This window comes from Fusarium proliferatum (assembly GCF_900067095.1).
Source record: "Fusarium proliferatum ET1 genome assembly, contig: FPRO_scaffold017, whole genome shotgun sequence".
Classification (NCBI taxonomy): domain Eukaryota; kingdom Fungi; phylum Ascomycota; class Sordariomycetes; order Hypocreales; family Nectriaceae; genus Fusarium; species Fusarium proliferatum.
Window position 1 is genome coordinate 239,827 of NW_022194806.1, and position 17,632 is coordinate 257,458.

Genomic DNA, 17,632 nt, shown 5'->3' on the forward strand with positions numbered 1-17,632 from the left:
CACCTGATGCTTACTTATGCATAAGAAATGCACATTGGGCACCAAGGACTCGGCTGGCTCATCTATCAGTGGCTGAAAACCCAGAATCTGAATTACGTGTACGGCAAGCCACTCCCCTCCATGAGCGCCCTTGGCCAATGGTCCAGAATCTGAAAAGCACAAATATGGAGACACGGCTCACTTTGACCAATAACCCAAAATCCGAATACATGTGCAGGTCTTGCATTATTTTCATCAACCAATGACCCAGAATCTGAAAACGCTGAAATGGTACTAGTGTTCTTTTTGACCAATGGGCCAGAATCTGAAAGGTGCCAGACTCATTGGTGCCTTTTCCAGCTTCTGGTATTTCAGAAGTGGACTTGGGTAATAATTTCTCAGACTTCTTCTTGTCAATTCTGTATATATTGAAGTATTATTCTATCGCCAGTTTCGGGCCCCATTCCTTTCGACAAGCTTGACTCCTACTTAATTTCTTTACTATACTTTATCGACAAGAGTGTCCTACATGTCTAGCAATTTCCAACAAATAATCCTATTCACAAGTGATTATGAATGCAGAGTCAATTATCGCCCTCATCGCATTACTTCTTGCTCTTCCTCCCACAATCTATGTTTTATATGAATGGTACAAGCAAGTAAGAGAAGAACCTTTATGTAAGAATCATTGGTACAGTTATTTTAGGCCCTAGCTGAAATGAAAACACAGCACCTGTCTCATCCCGTTTCGGTGGACCTCCAAAAATTGCGAGGCGTCATCCACGGCTTTTCTACACTCGTGTAGACAGGGAAATTGTCATGCATATGCAAATGGAAGAGGGCATCATATACGATCAAAACGAGGCTTTTAGACTTCTGGCTTAGGTTGAATCTCTTTCAAGGGGAGCATCTAAAGCGATATTGGAAACGAATAGTAGCCAAACCATCGCTGCATTCCTGCAAAAAGGTACTTAAGAAATCCTTACAAGAATGCTCTATTTCATCATTGCCTGTGTTATCTGTAGCACTGAGAAGCCCTTTAGTTTATAGACTTTAAATTGCTGTTTCCCGTAATAACTTATCTTTACTCTTCTCTTAAATAGAACCTCTTATTACTAATTATTACTGTTTAAACTAACATAAGCATTCAAGAACTAGGCCTGGGAATCAGCCCCGGCTTACGTGCCACCTGAGTTTTCTGCGCGTTATGCCATACAAGGTGCAATCTGAACTGAAGTCTCGAGTCAAACTTGAACGAACACTCAGGGCAAGTGTTTTTTGCAACTTCAACTCCAGGTCTACCCAGTTGTTTCAGTCTCTTGAACGTCTGCGTCAACTTGCCCTTTCCTGGATGCATGTTTCTTCTATGTTTCTCAAACTCCTTGAGTGACCCGAACCCTATTTTTGACGAAGGACAGTCATCATCGTCACAGCTGAAAGGTCGGTCATGGCGATCGTAGTGGCCTTGTCTATCACGATGAGAAGCGAAGCCTTCGTGGAAATAGTAACATGATAGCCTGGAGCACTTGAACCAGTTACTGCCATAGAAGTTCTCAAGCGAGTGTGTATCCATAATTGCATTCGTGCTCGTCGTTGGCGTGGCTTCCAAAAGAGGTCTGTTTATTTCGAGGGCTTTTCCAAGTTTACCTATACTGACTTTATCCTTTCGATCATCAGTAAGGGCTTTGTAGTTGGTGGAATGCTCCCATAAGGACACTACGTGCTGGCTGTGGTCAAGTTGTCGCAAAACTTCGGCGTCTAGCATTTCTCGGGATTTGTCTGTAGAAGCCAACTCTGCATCATATTGTGCGGCAAATAAGGTGAAAGCGGATATTATGTCGTCTTTGTGACTCTGCCCATCTAGTGTAACACCTTTCAACGACTCAAGCAATGCTGGAACATGATCAGTCCAATGGGCAATGGCGTAGTCTTGGAATGCAAAATAGCCCTCATGGATGTATCTCAAGATCGCAGGTTTCGAGGTTTCTCCAAAACACTCATAGCTGAGGTAATTCAGACAGATATATGTCATGGAGAGTTCTGCCATCCACCGTGGAATGTAACCGAGTTCTTGAATATACCTATGCTATATTAGTAATGCAAAATAAGGCACTCTTCTTGCGGCCATACGTAGACGCTGTGGCATGAACCAATTCCACAGCTCCCCCGGGAATGATTTCAATTAAAGAACCGCAAATGTCTCTCATATCCATGGATAATCTGAGGGTTGAATCCACTGTCTGCTCCTGAGGATCAATAGATATCGCTGCTTGAAGCTCTCGCGACTTGAGTGGCCGTCTGGAACAGAGAACGAGAGAAAGAATCTTCTGAGCCATTGCCCTCTGGTTATGGTTGGGATTGTTCCGAATTCTGTGCAAATTGCGGTCATATCTGTATTATATGAGTTAATTAGAGGCCATGGGGTTAGCAGCCCTTCTGATTTCGGTACGCACGCTTGGCCGAGGCCCTGAGGAAGACTATGGAACTCTTTGTGAAAGCATTTCAGATTTGGTTGGCCTTCAAGGTTAGACAAGACTAGTTTGGCGAATAAAAACATCCCTGATAGATTAGCCAATTGGACGCCGGGCAGAATGAAGGAGGCATACCGTCTGACTTATCAAGCACATATTGCTCGATGTATTCCCGATCAGCATCACTGAATCTGAAAATGTCTTGGATCGCACTGGCTTTGCACTCTACATATACTTTCATATCCTGCAGCGTGTCTTGTTGCCCAAATCGAATCATGGTTGCCATGGCAAGTGCCTTTTTGATATCTCGCTCATCACGGCTCAGGATTAGAGCACGGAGCTTGGCAGGATTCAAGCTATCACATATTGAGAGGGTTTCCTGTAGAAAGCTTAGAATTGCTTTTCTTTCGTTATCATCACATTCGTCGAGACCATCCACAATGAGGTACGCTTTAGGGATGTTTTGCAGCATGTGGAGCAGGAGTGTCTTGCAATGTTTGACTGACTGTAGTGTGATTTCTCCACTTTTGATTGCTTCATCGTAATAGTATGGTACAAGCTGATCTTGCTGTGCGACGAGCTGGCTCAAGGTGGCTTTTAGAAAGGAGAGAAGGGTCCGTTTCTTGGGATCTCCGTGTTTGCAGTAAAAGAAGCCGACTGGCTCGGTGTCTCGCTGTTTTAGATGATCGATTATCACGGAGGCGAGGACAGTTTTACCTAAATAGTATTAACATCGAAGCTGTCAATGTAACGGGGATATACCGGCAGAACACACCAGCGCCGGCAATAGCAGTTACCCAGATTGTTGAGGATTTAGGCACTGTTTTATCCAGCCAAGATTTCACATCCTCATGATTGAGAATCCATTGGCCCATTGGTCTTTGAGTAGCCTCTGAGCTCTCTCGAAGAGTTTCGCAGATATGTTCATGGTCGATAATAGCTTGTGGCGCTGCAATCCATTGTGAAACAAATGCTTTTCGTTCCGCTGACCTCTTCACACTTGCTTCTTTGAATCCTGCAAGCATTTTCAGGCGATCTTTTTCATAATTGTGAATGTGATATCTGTTTGCATGACTTTCGACGAGTTCCTTCTGTCGCTTCAAATCGTCCAAGATACTCTGGAATCTGGTCTTGAAATCCTTCCATAAAGAGCGGAAAAACTGTTTCAACACTGCAAACAAGATCAGTAGTCAGTTAGAGGTAAAGGACAACATAGCCGTACTAGACTGTTCAAATATTCGGAGTGCCTTGATGTGAAATTCCAGAATATTGGACCAAGCATGTTCCATGACACTTTGCATCTTGTCGTTCTGAGAAAAGGTACTCTGGTAGCCTTCGAAAATGGGAAAGTTCTCGGCTATACGCTGGTAGGCATCCAGTAGTGTATCAAATGACTCGGTCCAGTTTATAGCGGTCTGTATGTACTGTCAACCTCTCGTTCAGTTTGAGATGCGGCAGAGTCTATACCAGAAGTAGGAGCTTCATTGGCCCCCATACAAAGGCAAGGACCTCAGACACGTTGAGGAAGACCTCAATCACTTTCCCGAATTGTTCCATGGCCTCAAGGAATGGAACCAGTCGCCCCATATGCATCATCTTCTTTCGTGACCTTTGCTGCGACTGAATGGCCAAGATAGTCACCTTGAGCTCATCCAAAGTCGTGACTTTGAATTGCTGTCTCTCGGCCGGTTTAAGCCGATTCTGAAAGTCTGCGAGAGCTCTCTGGAATCCATTTGGCTTCGGAAGTGGCGGTCTCGATGCCATGCTGAGGTTTTGCCGCAAGGTATTCTCAATAATGACACATTTCAAGGTCGTGAAACGTTAAGAGAGGTAGCATGAGCGCAAGGTATTACAGGCCAAATGAAAAAACATTGCACAGCTTGGCATATTCAGCCTAATTGTGGAGAAGTGGCTTACGGGTTTTGTTAACATTGGACAGCCTGTGTCTGCCTTATTGAGGCAACCATAGTCAGATGATGTCTGAGCCTCAAGGATATGCAAGGTTCATCAAATCAGGCTCCCAGCATCATTTCTGACTCATCAAAATGTGATGCTTACGAGAAATTTTATCCAAACCACAGATTTGCCAATTTCATTCAAAGGAAACCGACAGATCGAGACATTTAACCTTGAGACATGGCCTACTATCAGACAGATTTGCTGGAGCAAGTTGATAATTCTCAAAACAACAGTAGTGAGTCGTCTAAAGACAGCACGTCAATCGGTTCCTGATTATGTCGAGGACTGTGATAACTCACCATACCGGACAGATGCGTAGAACCGTTCCCGTCATTACCCATCACCGATTTTTGGGAGACTATCTTTCAACCCGACCTCTCTATTACAGGCGATTTCTTTGATGGGACATGGCCCATTTTCGACACAGATGGCGCAGGAACATCGTGGGGTAACATGCAAGAGTGGGCGGACTCCTTGTTCCCCCTGGACCCTTGCGAGAACCTCACTCCCCTTCTTACAGAGGACGATACTGAACAGTCTGAGGGTTCCCGACTTTGTTGCTATGGCATGGTATGTCAGTAGTCCGGGATCTTTAGACCAAAGTGTCATGCATGGCTGCGCTAATATGATGTTTATAAAAGGTACCAGATGTTCCAATCAAGCTTGTCGGCGATATGAGAGATCTGCAATCGAAAATTAACCCATGTCTGCCTTATCAGATGTTTACTATCTCCAAACATTTCCAGTACTTTATGCTGAAATTAACAGATGGCAGCATCTTTGCACAGATCAATGAACTGGCCTGCAAAGGTATTGCGGAATCCCAAAAGGTTGCCTCGATTGAGAGCATAGCTTTTGTAGACACAAAGCTTCTGCAGCATGTATTCTCCCGCGCAAAAAAGCCAAGCGAGGCAACTCTCAAGGTAGAAGTGAACTTATATGGCTCAGTGAATGATGCGGGATTAGTAGGAGCTACGCTTTGCAGTCAAAAGATGTTTCTTCAAGATCCGGAACACGGAGCCGAGAACATTGAATACTGGAACCCTCATGTTATACGATTTCCTGGTGTTGAGGAACCCACCTCATCTTTAACAGACCACGGCATCCAATCCACCAAATACAAATCATCCCAGGCTCTGGTCGATGGTATAAACGACCATAATCATGTCATCCTGACTATATACCAGTCATTGGTGCGCTCCCGAGACTTGGACACAAGGAGGACTGGAAACATGGTTAGGACAGCTCTCCTACCGTATGTGTTTGGGAAATGCTCACGAAAAAAAGATAATACTGATATTCTTATGTTAGGCACCAAGCGAAAGCAGTGTCTTTTATGATGCAGAGAGAGCAGGGCCCAACCCCTCCTGAATTTAGCCTATGGACCCAAGAGCGCAATGTCTTAACGACCTTGTATGGGCTAGTGAATTGAATCGAAATCATAAACTGATAGTTATTGTAGATACCGTCATAGAATAACCGGAGCTGAATCTACCGATCGCCGAGCCGAGCTTGGAGGTGGCATACTTGCAGACGATATGGGCATGGGTAAATCCTTGAGCACATTGGCTCTTATCGCGGAAAATCTTCCGTTGGCCCATTCATGGTTTCAGGATATACCTGCTGGATCAAGCAAGGCTCTGTCTAGAGCAACTCTTGTTATAGTGCCCTCTACATGTAAGTATATTAATCTCTTTCGCCTGCTTGGATCTCTCTCGGCATATGCTGACCTGGCCACAGTGATTATGAACTCGTGGGAGACACAGATTACACTGTTAGTATTACCCTTATGCATTTTTCGAGACTTAAAAGCCGCTAATGGATGGTTATAGCCATATTGACAAATCAGTCAAGACCGGCAAGTATTATGGAAAGGATAGGAACTCCAAAGTCAACGAGTACCTGGATCTCGATATTGTTTTTACAACATATCATACGATCGCGTATAGCATGAACAAGCAGGACAGTCTTGTATTCCGTATCAAGTGGTTCAGGATTGTTCTTGATGAAGGTCAGTCCCTTTCGTATTGCTATTCTTGACCGATGGTCTGATTATTACCAGCACACATGATTCGTAGGCGAGAGACAACTTTATACCAAGCAGCAAGCCAGTTGTCTGCCGCATACCGATGGTGTCTCACTGCAACACCAATTCAAAACCACTTAGAAGATTTAGGTTCCCTGCTTGCTTTTCTGAGAACTAGCGAGCTGGAGCATAAAGCGGCTTTCAGAAAACATATTGTTCTTCCCTTTTCTGATGATATTACTGCAGCATTGAAAAGGGTTGCCATTCTGCTGGACTCCATCTGTCTGCGAAGAACTCAAGAGTTACTCCATCTTCCGCAAGTGTTAGAAAAGCATCATTATATCGAGCTCCAGGAAAGCGAGAGGCGACAATATGACCAGACGTTGGTGAATATGGCTAGCCTTATTAAGGCCAAAGCTAGTTTAGGTCCCGAGAAACGGAATGGCTTTGGAATCTTCCAGGCACAGCTTCAACTTCGACTTCTCTGTAACCACGGCACCTTTCAAAAGCCTTTCAAAGATAACGATCATCGAGATAAAAAGGCTGAGAGGGAAGACTTCCTCTATTCCCTTGGAAGTAACGCTCAGATAACGTGCTCACTATGTGGCATCCCCATACCAGCCTTTGACCTTTTGTGTGGATCTGAGAGTTACAATCACCCTTGCGGGCACAAACTCTGCCAGGAGTGTATCCTACAAAACAATGAGGCCGGAGCCTTTCTGGAGGACAGGTTCCTCACAAGACCATGTCCACTGTGCAAAGGCATGATAAAAGAATCGTATTCCTCCAGTAGCCAATCAATTCCTGGAGAACTTGATGGTGGTCATTTTAATCCGGAAGGATATTCGTCGAAAATGAATGCCCTCATACAAGACCTAGAAAAGAGCCCCCATGGAATCAAAAGGTAAACCTAGCGACGCAATACTGAAAATCACACTAATAGTTTCAGTATTGTATTCTCGTGCTGGACGAGAACTCTCGACCTAGTATCAGTCCATCTGCGTCAAAAGAAAATACCGTTTCAAAGAATCGATGGAGGACAAGTACTATCACAGCGACAAGCCAACATGGATCGGTTCGTGAAATACAAAGAATATCCTGTCCTACTTATGAGCACCGGCGTAGGTGCTTTTGGGTATGCAGAGCCTAAACAAATCACCAGAGCGACATTTAGTTAACTCCCGTCAGACTTAACCTGACCGCAGCGAGTTATGTCTTCATCATGGAACCGCAGTGGAACCCAAGTGTAGAAAGTCAGGCCATCGGACGAGTCGCTCGCCTTGGGCAAAACAAGGAGGTTACTATAGTTCACTACATTGTTCGCGGTACAGTTGAAGTGGTATGTTGTCCCAGCCCCCTTACACTGTTTACTAACATGAGAGTTTAGAAAATACATTCCCAGCAAATCCGAAAACTTGAGCTTGCGAAAGTGGGATTTCAGGAAAAGGAGGAATAACATCTTTTCTCAACGGAGAAATCTAGTCGCCTTTCTTTAGATCTCATTTTTCGCTAGCCCGAATACTACATTCCTCGAATTGGATCTAGTGTATTGAACTTTACAGTAAATTCTAATTTTAAAGAGACCTTTACGTGAAGAATCACTGATGATCCGTGGCTGAGAGGATCGCCTAAATGCCTGTAATGGTATGTACCCAGATTGAGAGGCTAAGAGGAATTGGTGTGCATGAATCTCGGATATCGCTGGTTCTTGAAAGTTTTAGCGTTGAAGCAGGAGATAAAAGACCAATCACTTCAGTCCATGTGGATCCTTTGCCCTGGATGATCCTTGTCAGGCAAAGACTGTCGGCGTGAGGTCTCGCCTGTGACAACGCTCCCAATAACTCAAGTTAGCTTGTTCAATTCAAGTCTAACCCCCTGACTTACAAGTCAGGAAAAAAGGCCATAAGTTAAGTCTATATAGGTCCTGACTTATAAGTCGATAAGTTAATATAGTAAAATTAGTAATATATAAATACCTTTTACCTTTATTTTTAAGGAAATTCTATAGACTTAAGGTAGGTCTTTTTATTTTATTTCAGCTAATTAATTAGCATAAACAACAGGCCTCTATAGTGCTTACCTTACCTAATTAGGCTAGATCTGTGATCTGCAAGTCGACTTATTTAATCTAATTCTAATTGGCTGCATTGTAGCCAACTTGAGCCTGACCCCCCCACAAGTCAAGCCAATCAAAAAGCCGGCTTTAATTGAGTTATTGAGTGCATTGGCCTGTGAGCGATCCTCCAGAATTTTAGCGTCGAAGGAGAAGATAAGTAACCAATTACTTCTCTAGCTTATACTCAGATGGATCCGCTTTGTGGGTCACAACGCGATACTGCGAGCCCCCCTTGTTATTTAGAATTTAGGCGAATTGAATGGCCACATCGCAGCGAAGGCTGTGAGTGTTTCTCTCGAATTTTAGCGTCAAAGGAGAAGATAAAAGACCAATTACGTTCTATCCAAGTAGATCCGGCTGGTAAAGATGATGCTTAATTGGACGTTGGTGATTTGGCATCAATCCCTGCAAGAAGACGCGCTGGAGGGCTATGTCGACTGGGTCGACTATGTGACTTTCTCACCTGATGGGAAGCAGGTGGTCAGCTTCCCAGAATAAAGGCAAGTTGTGGGATGTAGTGACGGGTCGGTGTGAGATCGCATTAGATGACGATAGCTGCTCGGTCTACTCGGTGCTTTTCTGGCCGGCCGGTTATCATCCTACAAGTGACGTCGGTAGGCTTACTTTATCTTGGGCATCCAACGTTTTCTCGAGCTTAGAGCTTTTTGTTGATTGGTCGTGGAACATGAGCAATTCAGGGCGGCTTCTATGGCTGCCTCCAGAACGCCAGGAAGAGAAACTAGCGCTGATGGGCTTAGAAACAGCTGTCGCCTGTCTGGCTAGCCGGGCTTAGACATCATTACCGTATCAGTGAGCTGGAAAACGAATCGGATATCCGGTGTAGCACCTCAGAACCTCACAAGAGAAATTTGTTTTTAAGTTATTGGAAGAGAGGGGCCTCATCTCCGAGGTCTCTGCATTGACTTTGACTAGGTCCATCGATACGGGAATAGCAGATGAGCGACGAGGCTGAGGTGGAACGTAAGAACTCCTGAGGACAGGTACTTTCGCCCAAGTCCATCTATTACGAGCAAGTTAAGTCCGTGCGATCCTCTCATTGTATATTGATGTATTGAAACTCCCCTTACTCGAAAAGGCGAGCTATCTGTAAATATAGAGGGCTTGGTAAGGTCGATTGTCCTCCAACTCTTTGCACAACAGCAATGTAAATTTTGTCATGTCCCTGGTTTTTGCAAGATATATAGCGCTGGGGGTGGATGGAAGCGTATAGATGGCTTCCATACCAACGACGGTGAAATGTTTTTCTCTTGTTCCGTTTCTGGCTCGAAATGCTCGGAACTCTGATAAGACCTTCCGATTACACGTGGAAGATGGCCTTAGAGGGAAAGTAAGTTCATCGAGACGCCACATGGACTATCTGACGTCGTTGCGGGGGTCATGATAGGATGACAAAATTTGTAGATATCCAGTTGGCACGGCTCCGTCCTCTGTCAACGAGAAATAAGGATAATTGCTGGGGAACTAGACCACGACAGTGCGTGCTTACTATCTACGTCGATAGTAGGGCAGAAAATGATCGCCAGCAGAATAGAGGTTGTTCAAGAGCCAGAGGTGACTCGGATGTACGTCGATGTCGATATTGTTGGAGAGACGAAACGGGGAGACGAGATCACTAGGGTGTTAGATAACGATTTCGACGACACTAGATACACCGGTAAGGCACATATATTGGGATACTCCGTCAACAACACGAAGAACGAGAGGTTACAGAATGCTTTGAACACAGAACCAGTGGCAATATTGGTTGTTCCTGTTCGATGGTTCTGAGGGCACAATTCCGCCATACCTGGTGATAGTGAGCGTTTTAGCCACCATGTCGCCCCTTACAAGCCAATACTACAAGAACCACTTCTCTGCTGGAAGACTCTCATCATACCATCGCGCTTTGTCACCTACAAGGTAGTTCGAGGTGGTCAAGAAACCTTGCGTCTGGGAACATGGCGATCGCGATCATTGTCACCAGGAATCTGGGCAGATACAAAGTTGCAGGTAAGAACTCGAAATCTCGAATCAATTCAAGCCCCCCTTCTGAGCGAGTGGGAGCCCTGATTGGCTGACCTGCGACATCCGGAAATTTTACCCACGTTTTCAGGGTTTCGATGAAGATGGCCTGTTAAATTGGAGCTCGGAAGATATTTCCAACGAAGTTAGTGCCGAGATGTTGGATTGCGGGAAGGATGATCGATCGGATGTTGTAAAGGATTCCCGGTAATGAGATCACAGTAGACAATGAGATCCGCTTTCCGTTATCACCGGGATTCAGCTCAACGATATTCAACGCCTCGGATACAGCACGTTTGGCATTCTCACCAAAGGCCAAAGAGTACTCTGCAGATCTGTAGTTTCAGACCGAGATATGCAAAAAGGCAGCCGAGTTCTGTCAAATATGCATAGTACACACTGAATTTCTCTTCGAGAGGATGCAGAGAGGCTTATCACTGGTTCTTACACAATCGATAGAGAACACACAATTTTATGAGATGTGAGTAGTAGCAGGAATACCTTAAGAGACCTCACTCGGAAATCCGACACCGCCCTTGCGATTCCCCGGATAATCCAGCTTCGCTCCAAACATTGGCAGCAGACTCAACATCCTCGCTCAGTTCTGCTCAACGATCAAGTCCCTCACAGCCTCGTCACGTTCTGTACTCCTAGTCCCGCCTTGGGTCTCTGGTCTTCCGCCTTTGCTGATCACTCGGAGCATTGGCTCCGCAACCGAAGAGAACTGCTGGGAACACGTTTGCCTTTCTTGCTCCTGCGAAGCGAAGAGCCAAGCCGTCGGTCGTAGAGTTTGAGGATTACTCTGTTTGGCGCGTTGGGCGTTTTGAGTGTGACGAACATGAAGGGGACATGGTGGCGGTCATGACTTTCGCGACTTGGATGATGATAGATTCAGTAGTTGAGAGACCGGCGTGATGGCTTTCGATTACGTCCAACTTGAGAGTGTCATCTTGCTGGTATCCGGGAATGAGATCGTTTGGCTCCATCGCGGTGTTGTAGGTTGGTTGAGTGTGAGTTCCCGAAAGGTATCAAGGAAGCGAAAGAGATAAATTTTCTGACTCATTGATGATTATAATGTTCAGGATGAGTATGTATATGACTATAGAAGCAAAGGGTTTTCGATCCCCCTTCGCCAGAAGAGTTCCTGGTAGTTTTCAAGAAGGAGTGGGGAGTTGAGAATAGTGAGGATGAGGACGACCAGGATCAGGAGTTTTTATCATAGCTCTCTCGCTGCAGGAATTTGGCCTTTGTATCCGGGCAGATGTATTTCACAGTTGCTTTGCTGAGTCTTTTCATGGGCTTCCTTAACCTTCTGGTTTGTACCAAAGTCGAGATATTGCTTCAGACGCTGATCTGACTTGGCTGCACTGTCCCCTAGCCTGTCAATGTCTGTGGACAGAGTTCTGCTTATTGCTTTTAAATGTGCAGGGCGATAATTTTCTACAATGACATCTTGTATTGCTTGGCGCTTCGCATTCAGCCTTAAGTCGGAGAAAAAGGCATTCTTGGTCTCCGAACAAGGGCTCTCACCCCGAAGTCAGAATTCTCCTGCCGTCTTCTCTACATGAGAACAAAATCGGATAAAGAAGCCTCCCAGGCCTGAACATCATTGCCCACAGCTTCGCCGTCCATCAGTCCATAGACATAGCAGGTTCCCACAAGCTGGAAATGGTTGCCTTTAGGACGCAATATCGTGGGGAGGCGAACCCCTGGAAAGATACAGATCAAATCGCTGCTTTCTATCATCAAAGGTCCTAAGCCAAAGTATCCTGTAGTTGTTTTGAAAAGACACGTGTCTTTTATGTTGCGCCTAGACACAATAAGGAACTCTTCCCATCCATCATTCTCGCCCGCTGTATATGTGTTCCAAAATTGCTCCGCACTTGTGATGTTCACAATGACCTCTCCCCAGGACCGTGGTGGCCCTTCAACTTGCCACTGTCTAAGAATACGGTCCCTCAGAGACTGTTCAGTTTCGTCATTGCTGGACTTGTGTAGCTCTGCAAATTTGTGCTTGGTGAGGTCGTGAATGAAACGCCGTTTCCACATGAATTCATCGTTCGTCGATATGCTCAAAACCGACAAGGGATAATCAGTACCAGGCCAACGCCCTATGAGTACCGTGCGAAACAGCAGGTCTAAGAGTGGGATTCTCATCGGATGTTCCTTGGCTTGATGTCTCGCTGACATGGCATCTGCTATGCGAGGTAAATCTCCGCGGAAGGTGTCCGCGGCAAAGGGTAAAGGCCAGGTCTGTGTGATCTTGTCACATAAGTGTCCTCGCAAATGTAGAAAATTCCCATCAATGGATGTAACTGCGTTTTCCAGTCTCGTTCTACCACAAGCTTGAAATAAACATCCGGATCTGGTCAAGGCGTTTGATAATTGTCGAGATTTTTGTATGTTGGGGACCCAGGATGGGGCCGAAAAGGGCATTTGTGTGCGAGTCTCGTACCCGATACCTGCCCATACCACAGGCACCATCATAGAGCTCAGAGGGGTAGTGGAGGAGTTCTGGGCACAAGCCCATCGTATCCAGCCACTGGCATAATCGTGATAGATTTGGTGAAGAGGCTTCGAATAATCTACCACAACACTTGCTTGGGAAACCCCAAGCAGGCCATAGATAAGATCTCTGGGATTTGATGCCTCGAGTAGCCGCTGAAGTTCTATACGGTTGTATAACGAAGGGATGGCGCCCTTTGCCATCTGCTGCTTGTCATGTCGTACGAGCACAACTTGATGCATAGGTCGAGAAGTGAGCTTTGACCAGAGAGAACGAGAAAAGCAGAGCGGCGGGTGGTCAGCCCTCTTGAGCATGAGGTCGGTCCTGAAAGCAGCTAAGGAAAGGTCTTGCCAGCTAATAGACTTTTCTCCGCAATGCAAGTGGAGATTGGAGGCGAGTACCAGCTCTTGGTATATCCAGACACGACTCCAGTAGGGCCTTTTAAAGATCTGCGCAATGGCATCCCACGCACGATTTTGAAAAGAAGAGAGCTCTTGCGTGTCTTTTTTCCACAGTTCCGGTAAATGCTGGAGCCAATTAGGGCCGTTCAGGTCCTTGGAGATACCATCCATGCTTGCAGTCACTTCTTCTTCAGTCTGAATGACCTTGACCTGCAACGTTCCCATTCTGGTACATCCCGGCTCCTCTTCATCACTGCTGGTCTCACCATCGGCAATGGAGCTTCCATCTTCATCCTGCGGGTCCTGTTCTTGCTTGATCGCAGTCGCCATTTTATTGAGAATGTCTATCGCGTGGTCGCTGTCGTGGTCGCTTACGCCTAACCACGCAAGAACCTTGTATGCATTCTGATATATCGCGCCCATGAGCTGGATCTGAACTGATTTCTCTTCGTCGTTTGTCTGGTCGATGCACAGAGCATCTGCCCAGATAACAACTGGCTTATCTGGTAATCTGGCACAACGCAGCGCGTACGCGAGATTGACAGTCACAGCAACATCATGGCCATCTACTGCCATGGACTGGGTGTTTTTTGCATCACCCCACACGTATGACAAAGCCAGGTACGCTGGACGGAGATCGAGTGATACAGGATGGAGACTTCCCTCTAGTATTGTGAGAGGGCTTGCCGATGGTTGAAGAATAAGCAGTCTAATAGTGCGGTTGGGATATTCCAGTGGTCTATACAGCGGCGATTGACAGGTCTGAAGTGTAGCGGAGGCATCCATTCTCTTTTCTTCCCTTTACAGTAATATTTAGGGGTTGAATTATAATGTATATAAAGACTATATAGTTATAAGTCTCTCGATAGGTTACCTTAAAGGTACTGACTTATTAGAGATTAAAGTAATAAGAGTATTAATGAGGTGGTTTAAAGTAAGGCGGTCTAAAGTGAGGCGGTCTAAAGTGAGGCGGTCTAGAGTGAGGCGGTCTAAAGTAAGACGGTCTTAAGTAAGGCAGTTTAAGGTAAGGCAGTTCTAGTTACTATTAAAACCTCTATTTTCGTTAAATAAATAAATAAAGCTAACTATATAAATAAAAGATAAATATTGATTTTTTTATAGTTAATAAATTAGAATTAATTTATTATTTAAGAGATAATAACTTATATAGAATAAATATATACTTTATACAACTATATATAGTTATTTATAAATATAAGGATTTATAAACTTAAATTAAAGTAAATAAACTTTAAAATTAATAAAATAAAAATACCTTTAAGTAGTTATATATATGGATATTAAATAATTATAAGTTATAATATTATGTAAAACTTTATTATTATTTAAAAAAAAAACTTTTTTTTTAAAAAAAAGGCTTTCTATATAATCTTTATATCTATCAGGTAGTAACTGCTACAACATCAGTTTTTCGGGTTCCCGTCAACAGGCTTGACCAACTGCAGGGTGTCCATTTCACCAAGGACAAGAGATGATGTACTTATGCACCGTACAAGTTTTTAGCATATCTCAACATACAATTGCCTGCCACAAGGTCAGTTCTCAGTATCATACGCAATCGTCGGGAGGTTATCTGATTGCATGACAGAGTGCCCCTGATGAATGAAGCGGCCAACTCCTGACATACGCCTGGTGCCCTTCTGGCTGATGCTGTTGCTATTGTACCTCTGGGGATCCGATTGTAAAACGCCCTCACCTCAACATTAGTTGTACTATATATCTGTGCCACAGGGCCCATGCTTGATTTACATCTTGGGCCAGTAGGTGCTTTCTAGCTTTTGGGTACCCCCCTTTGGCCTATGAGAATCTGAGGAGGTACCAGCGATGACGCAGAATCTCCGAGGATCCGCTCAAAGGTATGTAGGAACTCAGGAAATCGTTGCAAAGAGATTTATATACTTAACAGCAAATCTGATTTGTCTTCAATTTGTAAGAACGATAATAACGCCTCCTACCTTCTAATGTAATTAACCAATCATGCCCAAGCCCGTGTATTGCCATTCTCCTATTCCCCCTCACAGCTATCTGTATCGACGTAAAACAACTACTTTCCATGCTCGGGCCACTCTTCATGTCACCTCGTTCGAATGCATCCTGAGACGCTGATCCTGATTCTTGTCTATTCGAGACGCTGCTCGATGGCGAACAAAACAAGAAACGCCAAAATTATAAGGAAGACCTGACACTGATCGCCCAGCTGAGAAAGCAGGGCAAGTTTTGGACGAAACCGTTCCGAGATATGAGGCATGAAACCGATGACCACGTTGACATAGAAGCCTGCTCCGGGCTCATACCTCTCGGCGACTTCAACAAGAATTACGGGGATGAGCTGACGAACAACGGCCCATTCATTCTGGTAAAGATGCAGTCGAGAGTAAGAAGCAGGTGGTGAATAGGGATAATCAAGGTGTGGGGAAGATTTCGTAGAGGTCTCAGTGCAAGAAGGAGGGGCTTAACGATGTAAGTCCGGCAATCGTGCGCAAGAGACGTGTGAGTTTAGGGATATAGGTTGTTCAGGTAGACATTCCCGGCGTCTACATCCTGCTCGTCAATAGCAGGTAGAAGAGCGAAGCCGTCTATCTCAGCAGACGGAAGCGCAAGGTTATAAATTCCTAGATATATTAGATTGTCTCGACGATATATGTTAAGAAATGTTCACCAGCAGAGTTATCCTCAGGGCTCTTTGTAAATTCGTTAGTAGGGAACATAACTCCGTAGCCGCTGTTCAGATAATTGATAACATGCTCGATGTCGTCTGGTTGCTGGCCGGCCCAAGATTGTCATCTGCCATAGCGAGATCAGAAATGCAAGGCTTTGGAATGAAGAGACTTACAAACGTTGTTGTCCATGTTTGGCAGTACTGCCGTTGAATGTTGTGGGAAGCAAAGTGAGATTGCCCCAAGAAGTGAGTTTATATGGCCTAAAGATAAGAAAGGGTGGCATCATGGGATAAGCGGTATGGCATCGTGAATGGCTTCTCATCGCGACATTCTTTGTTCTGAGGTGTTGCAGAAGTCGGCGACGATGCGTGGGCGGCGAATACAGCCACTGCAAAGTTCTCTGTGTCTCAATGAAGATGGCTCATTTATCCGAGTAGTTTTGATGCAGCTGAGCCGCATCTCTGGCCCAAATGATGCAGTTTTGGAAGCCATAGCGCGATTCGACACGTCGACTCAGAGTGACCAGAATTAAAACCGCAGTCAACATTTCTGCTTGTCAGCTTCTTTCATTTCTCTGTGAAGCTGCATATTGTGAATGAATTCTGATATCTCTTTGTCTTGGATTCAATTGAGCGTCACACAAGCCACCTCTCCGGGCCGTGTACGCAACACAAAGTCAGTGAGTATCACGCCACACCACAAAAGCAATTATCGTATCGTCAATAGTCCTCGCGCAGATACGTGAGTGGAAGCCGCATCGCAGTATCACTTTTCGTAGAGTTGATGTCATCTCTGTATGCAAATAATTATCAAGACGTGCAGTTGGGCAATCAGATCTCATGTGACATTGGGGATCCGCGATGCTTGATCTAATGTTCTGTTTTGTGGTCTGACTACCCTGAAGTGACAAGGACTTAACTGGCTGAGCTGGGAATTTTTGCGCTGACCATGATCTTGAACACAGCTCCACCAGCATTTGCCAAAACGGTACGCACCTTGCACGCAGCGCCTTGAAGACAGCAGCGCCAGACTCTGCCAAACGGCTTCAAAAAGAATCAAATACAGATCAAAGATGTCTAAGGCTCTGTTTGAGTACTATAGTAGCGCCAGAGATAGTTACAGTCTCTGTTCCAGGCAAACACCGGTATTCGAGCCGGCGAACTTAGGGCAGTGTTGTAAAATAGTTGACGTTTTCGCTTGGCTGGTGTCACACTAAATCAAATATGTACTAGTGCATCGCCTTATCGATACCGTTCATTCAGTGCAGCGAAACATCCTCTTGCTCCATCTCCACGTGCGCAAATCAATCGATACGTCTCGCGCACAGCGAGCCAGACGGAAAAAAAAAGTCGGACATGAGATTGAACCGCATGAACAAGTTCGACACTACAGGAATCGGTATTCGGATTATCACTACAAATGTGAAAGAAGTGTTTGCTGAAAATAATCACATAGATCTTTTACCTCTTAC

At 45.1% G+C, this 17,632-nt stretch overlaps 3 protein-coding genes across 3 annotated transcripts; 1 reads left to right on the top strand and 2 right to left on the bottom strand.

The window, feature by feature from the left end:
• Window positions 1-1,126: 1,126 nt before the first annotated feature.
• FPRO_15874 (uncharacterized protein) lies at window positions 1,127-4,214 on the bottom strand (the record flags this gene model as incomplete). The annotated part of the gene is made up of 7 exons (XM_031224790.1): window positions 1,127-2,060; window positions 2,110-2,370; window positions 2,433-2,538; window positions 2,586-3,167; window positions 3,226-3,621; window positions 3,673-3,865; window positions 3,918-4,214. The coding sequence occupies 7 exons, from the start codon at window positions 4,212-4,214 to the stop codon at window positions 1,127-1,129; spliced, it is 2,769 nt and encodes a 922-aa protein (XP_031090015.1).
• Window positions 4,215-4,586: 372 nt separating this feature from the next.
• FPRO_15875 (uncharacterized protein) lies at window positions 4,587-7,891 on the top strand (the record flags this gene model as incomplete). The annotated part of the gene is made up of 11 exons (XM_031224793.1): window positions 4,587-4,666; window positions 4,721-4,979; window positions 5,051-5,664; window positions 5,721-5,822; window positions 5,872-6,086; window positions 6,150-6,183; window positions 6,242-6,420; window positions 6,472-7,339; window positions 7,385-7,570; window positions 7,624-7,774; window positions 7,823-7,891. 11 exons carry the CDS (start codon window positions 4,587-4,589, stop codon window positions 7,889-7,891), a joined length of 2,757 nt encoding a protein of 918 aa, XP_031090016.1.
• A 4,242-nt stretch (window positions 7,892-12,133) lies between these two features.
• On the bottom strand, window positions 12,134-14,266 carry FPRO_15876 (uncharacterized protein; the record flags this gene model as incomplete). The annotated part of the gene is made up of 1 exon (XM_031224794.1): window positions 12,134-14,266. The coding sequence occupies one exon, from the start codon at window positions 14,264-14,266 to the stop codon at window positions 12,134-12,136; it is 2,133 nt and encodes a 710-aa protein (XP_031090017.1).
• Between the last annotated feature and the right edge of the window lie 3,366 nt (window positions 14,267-17,632).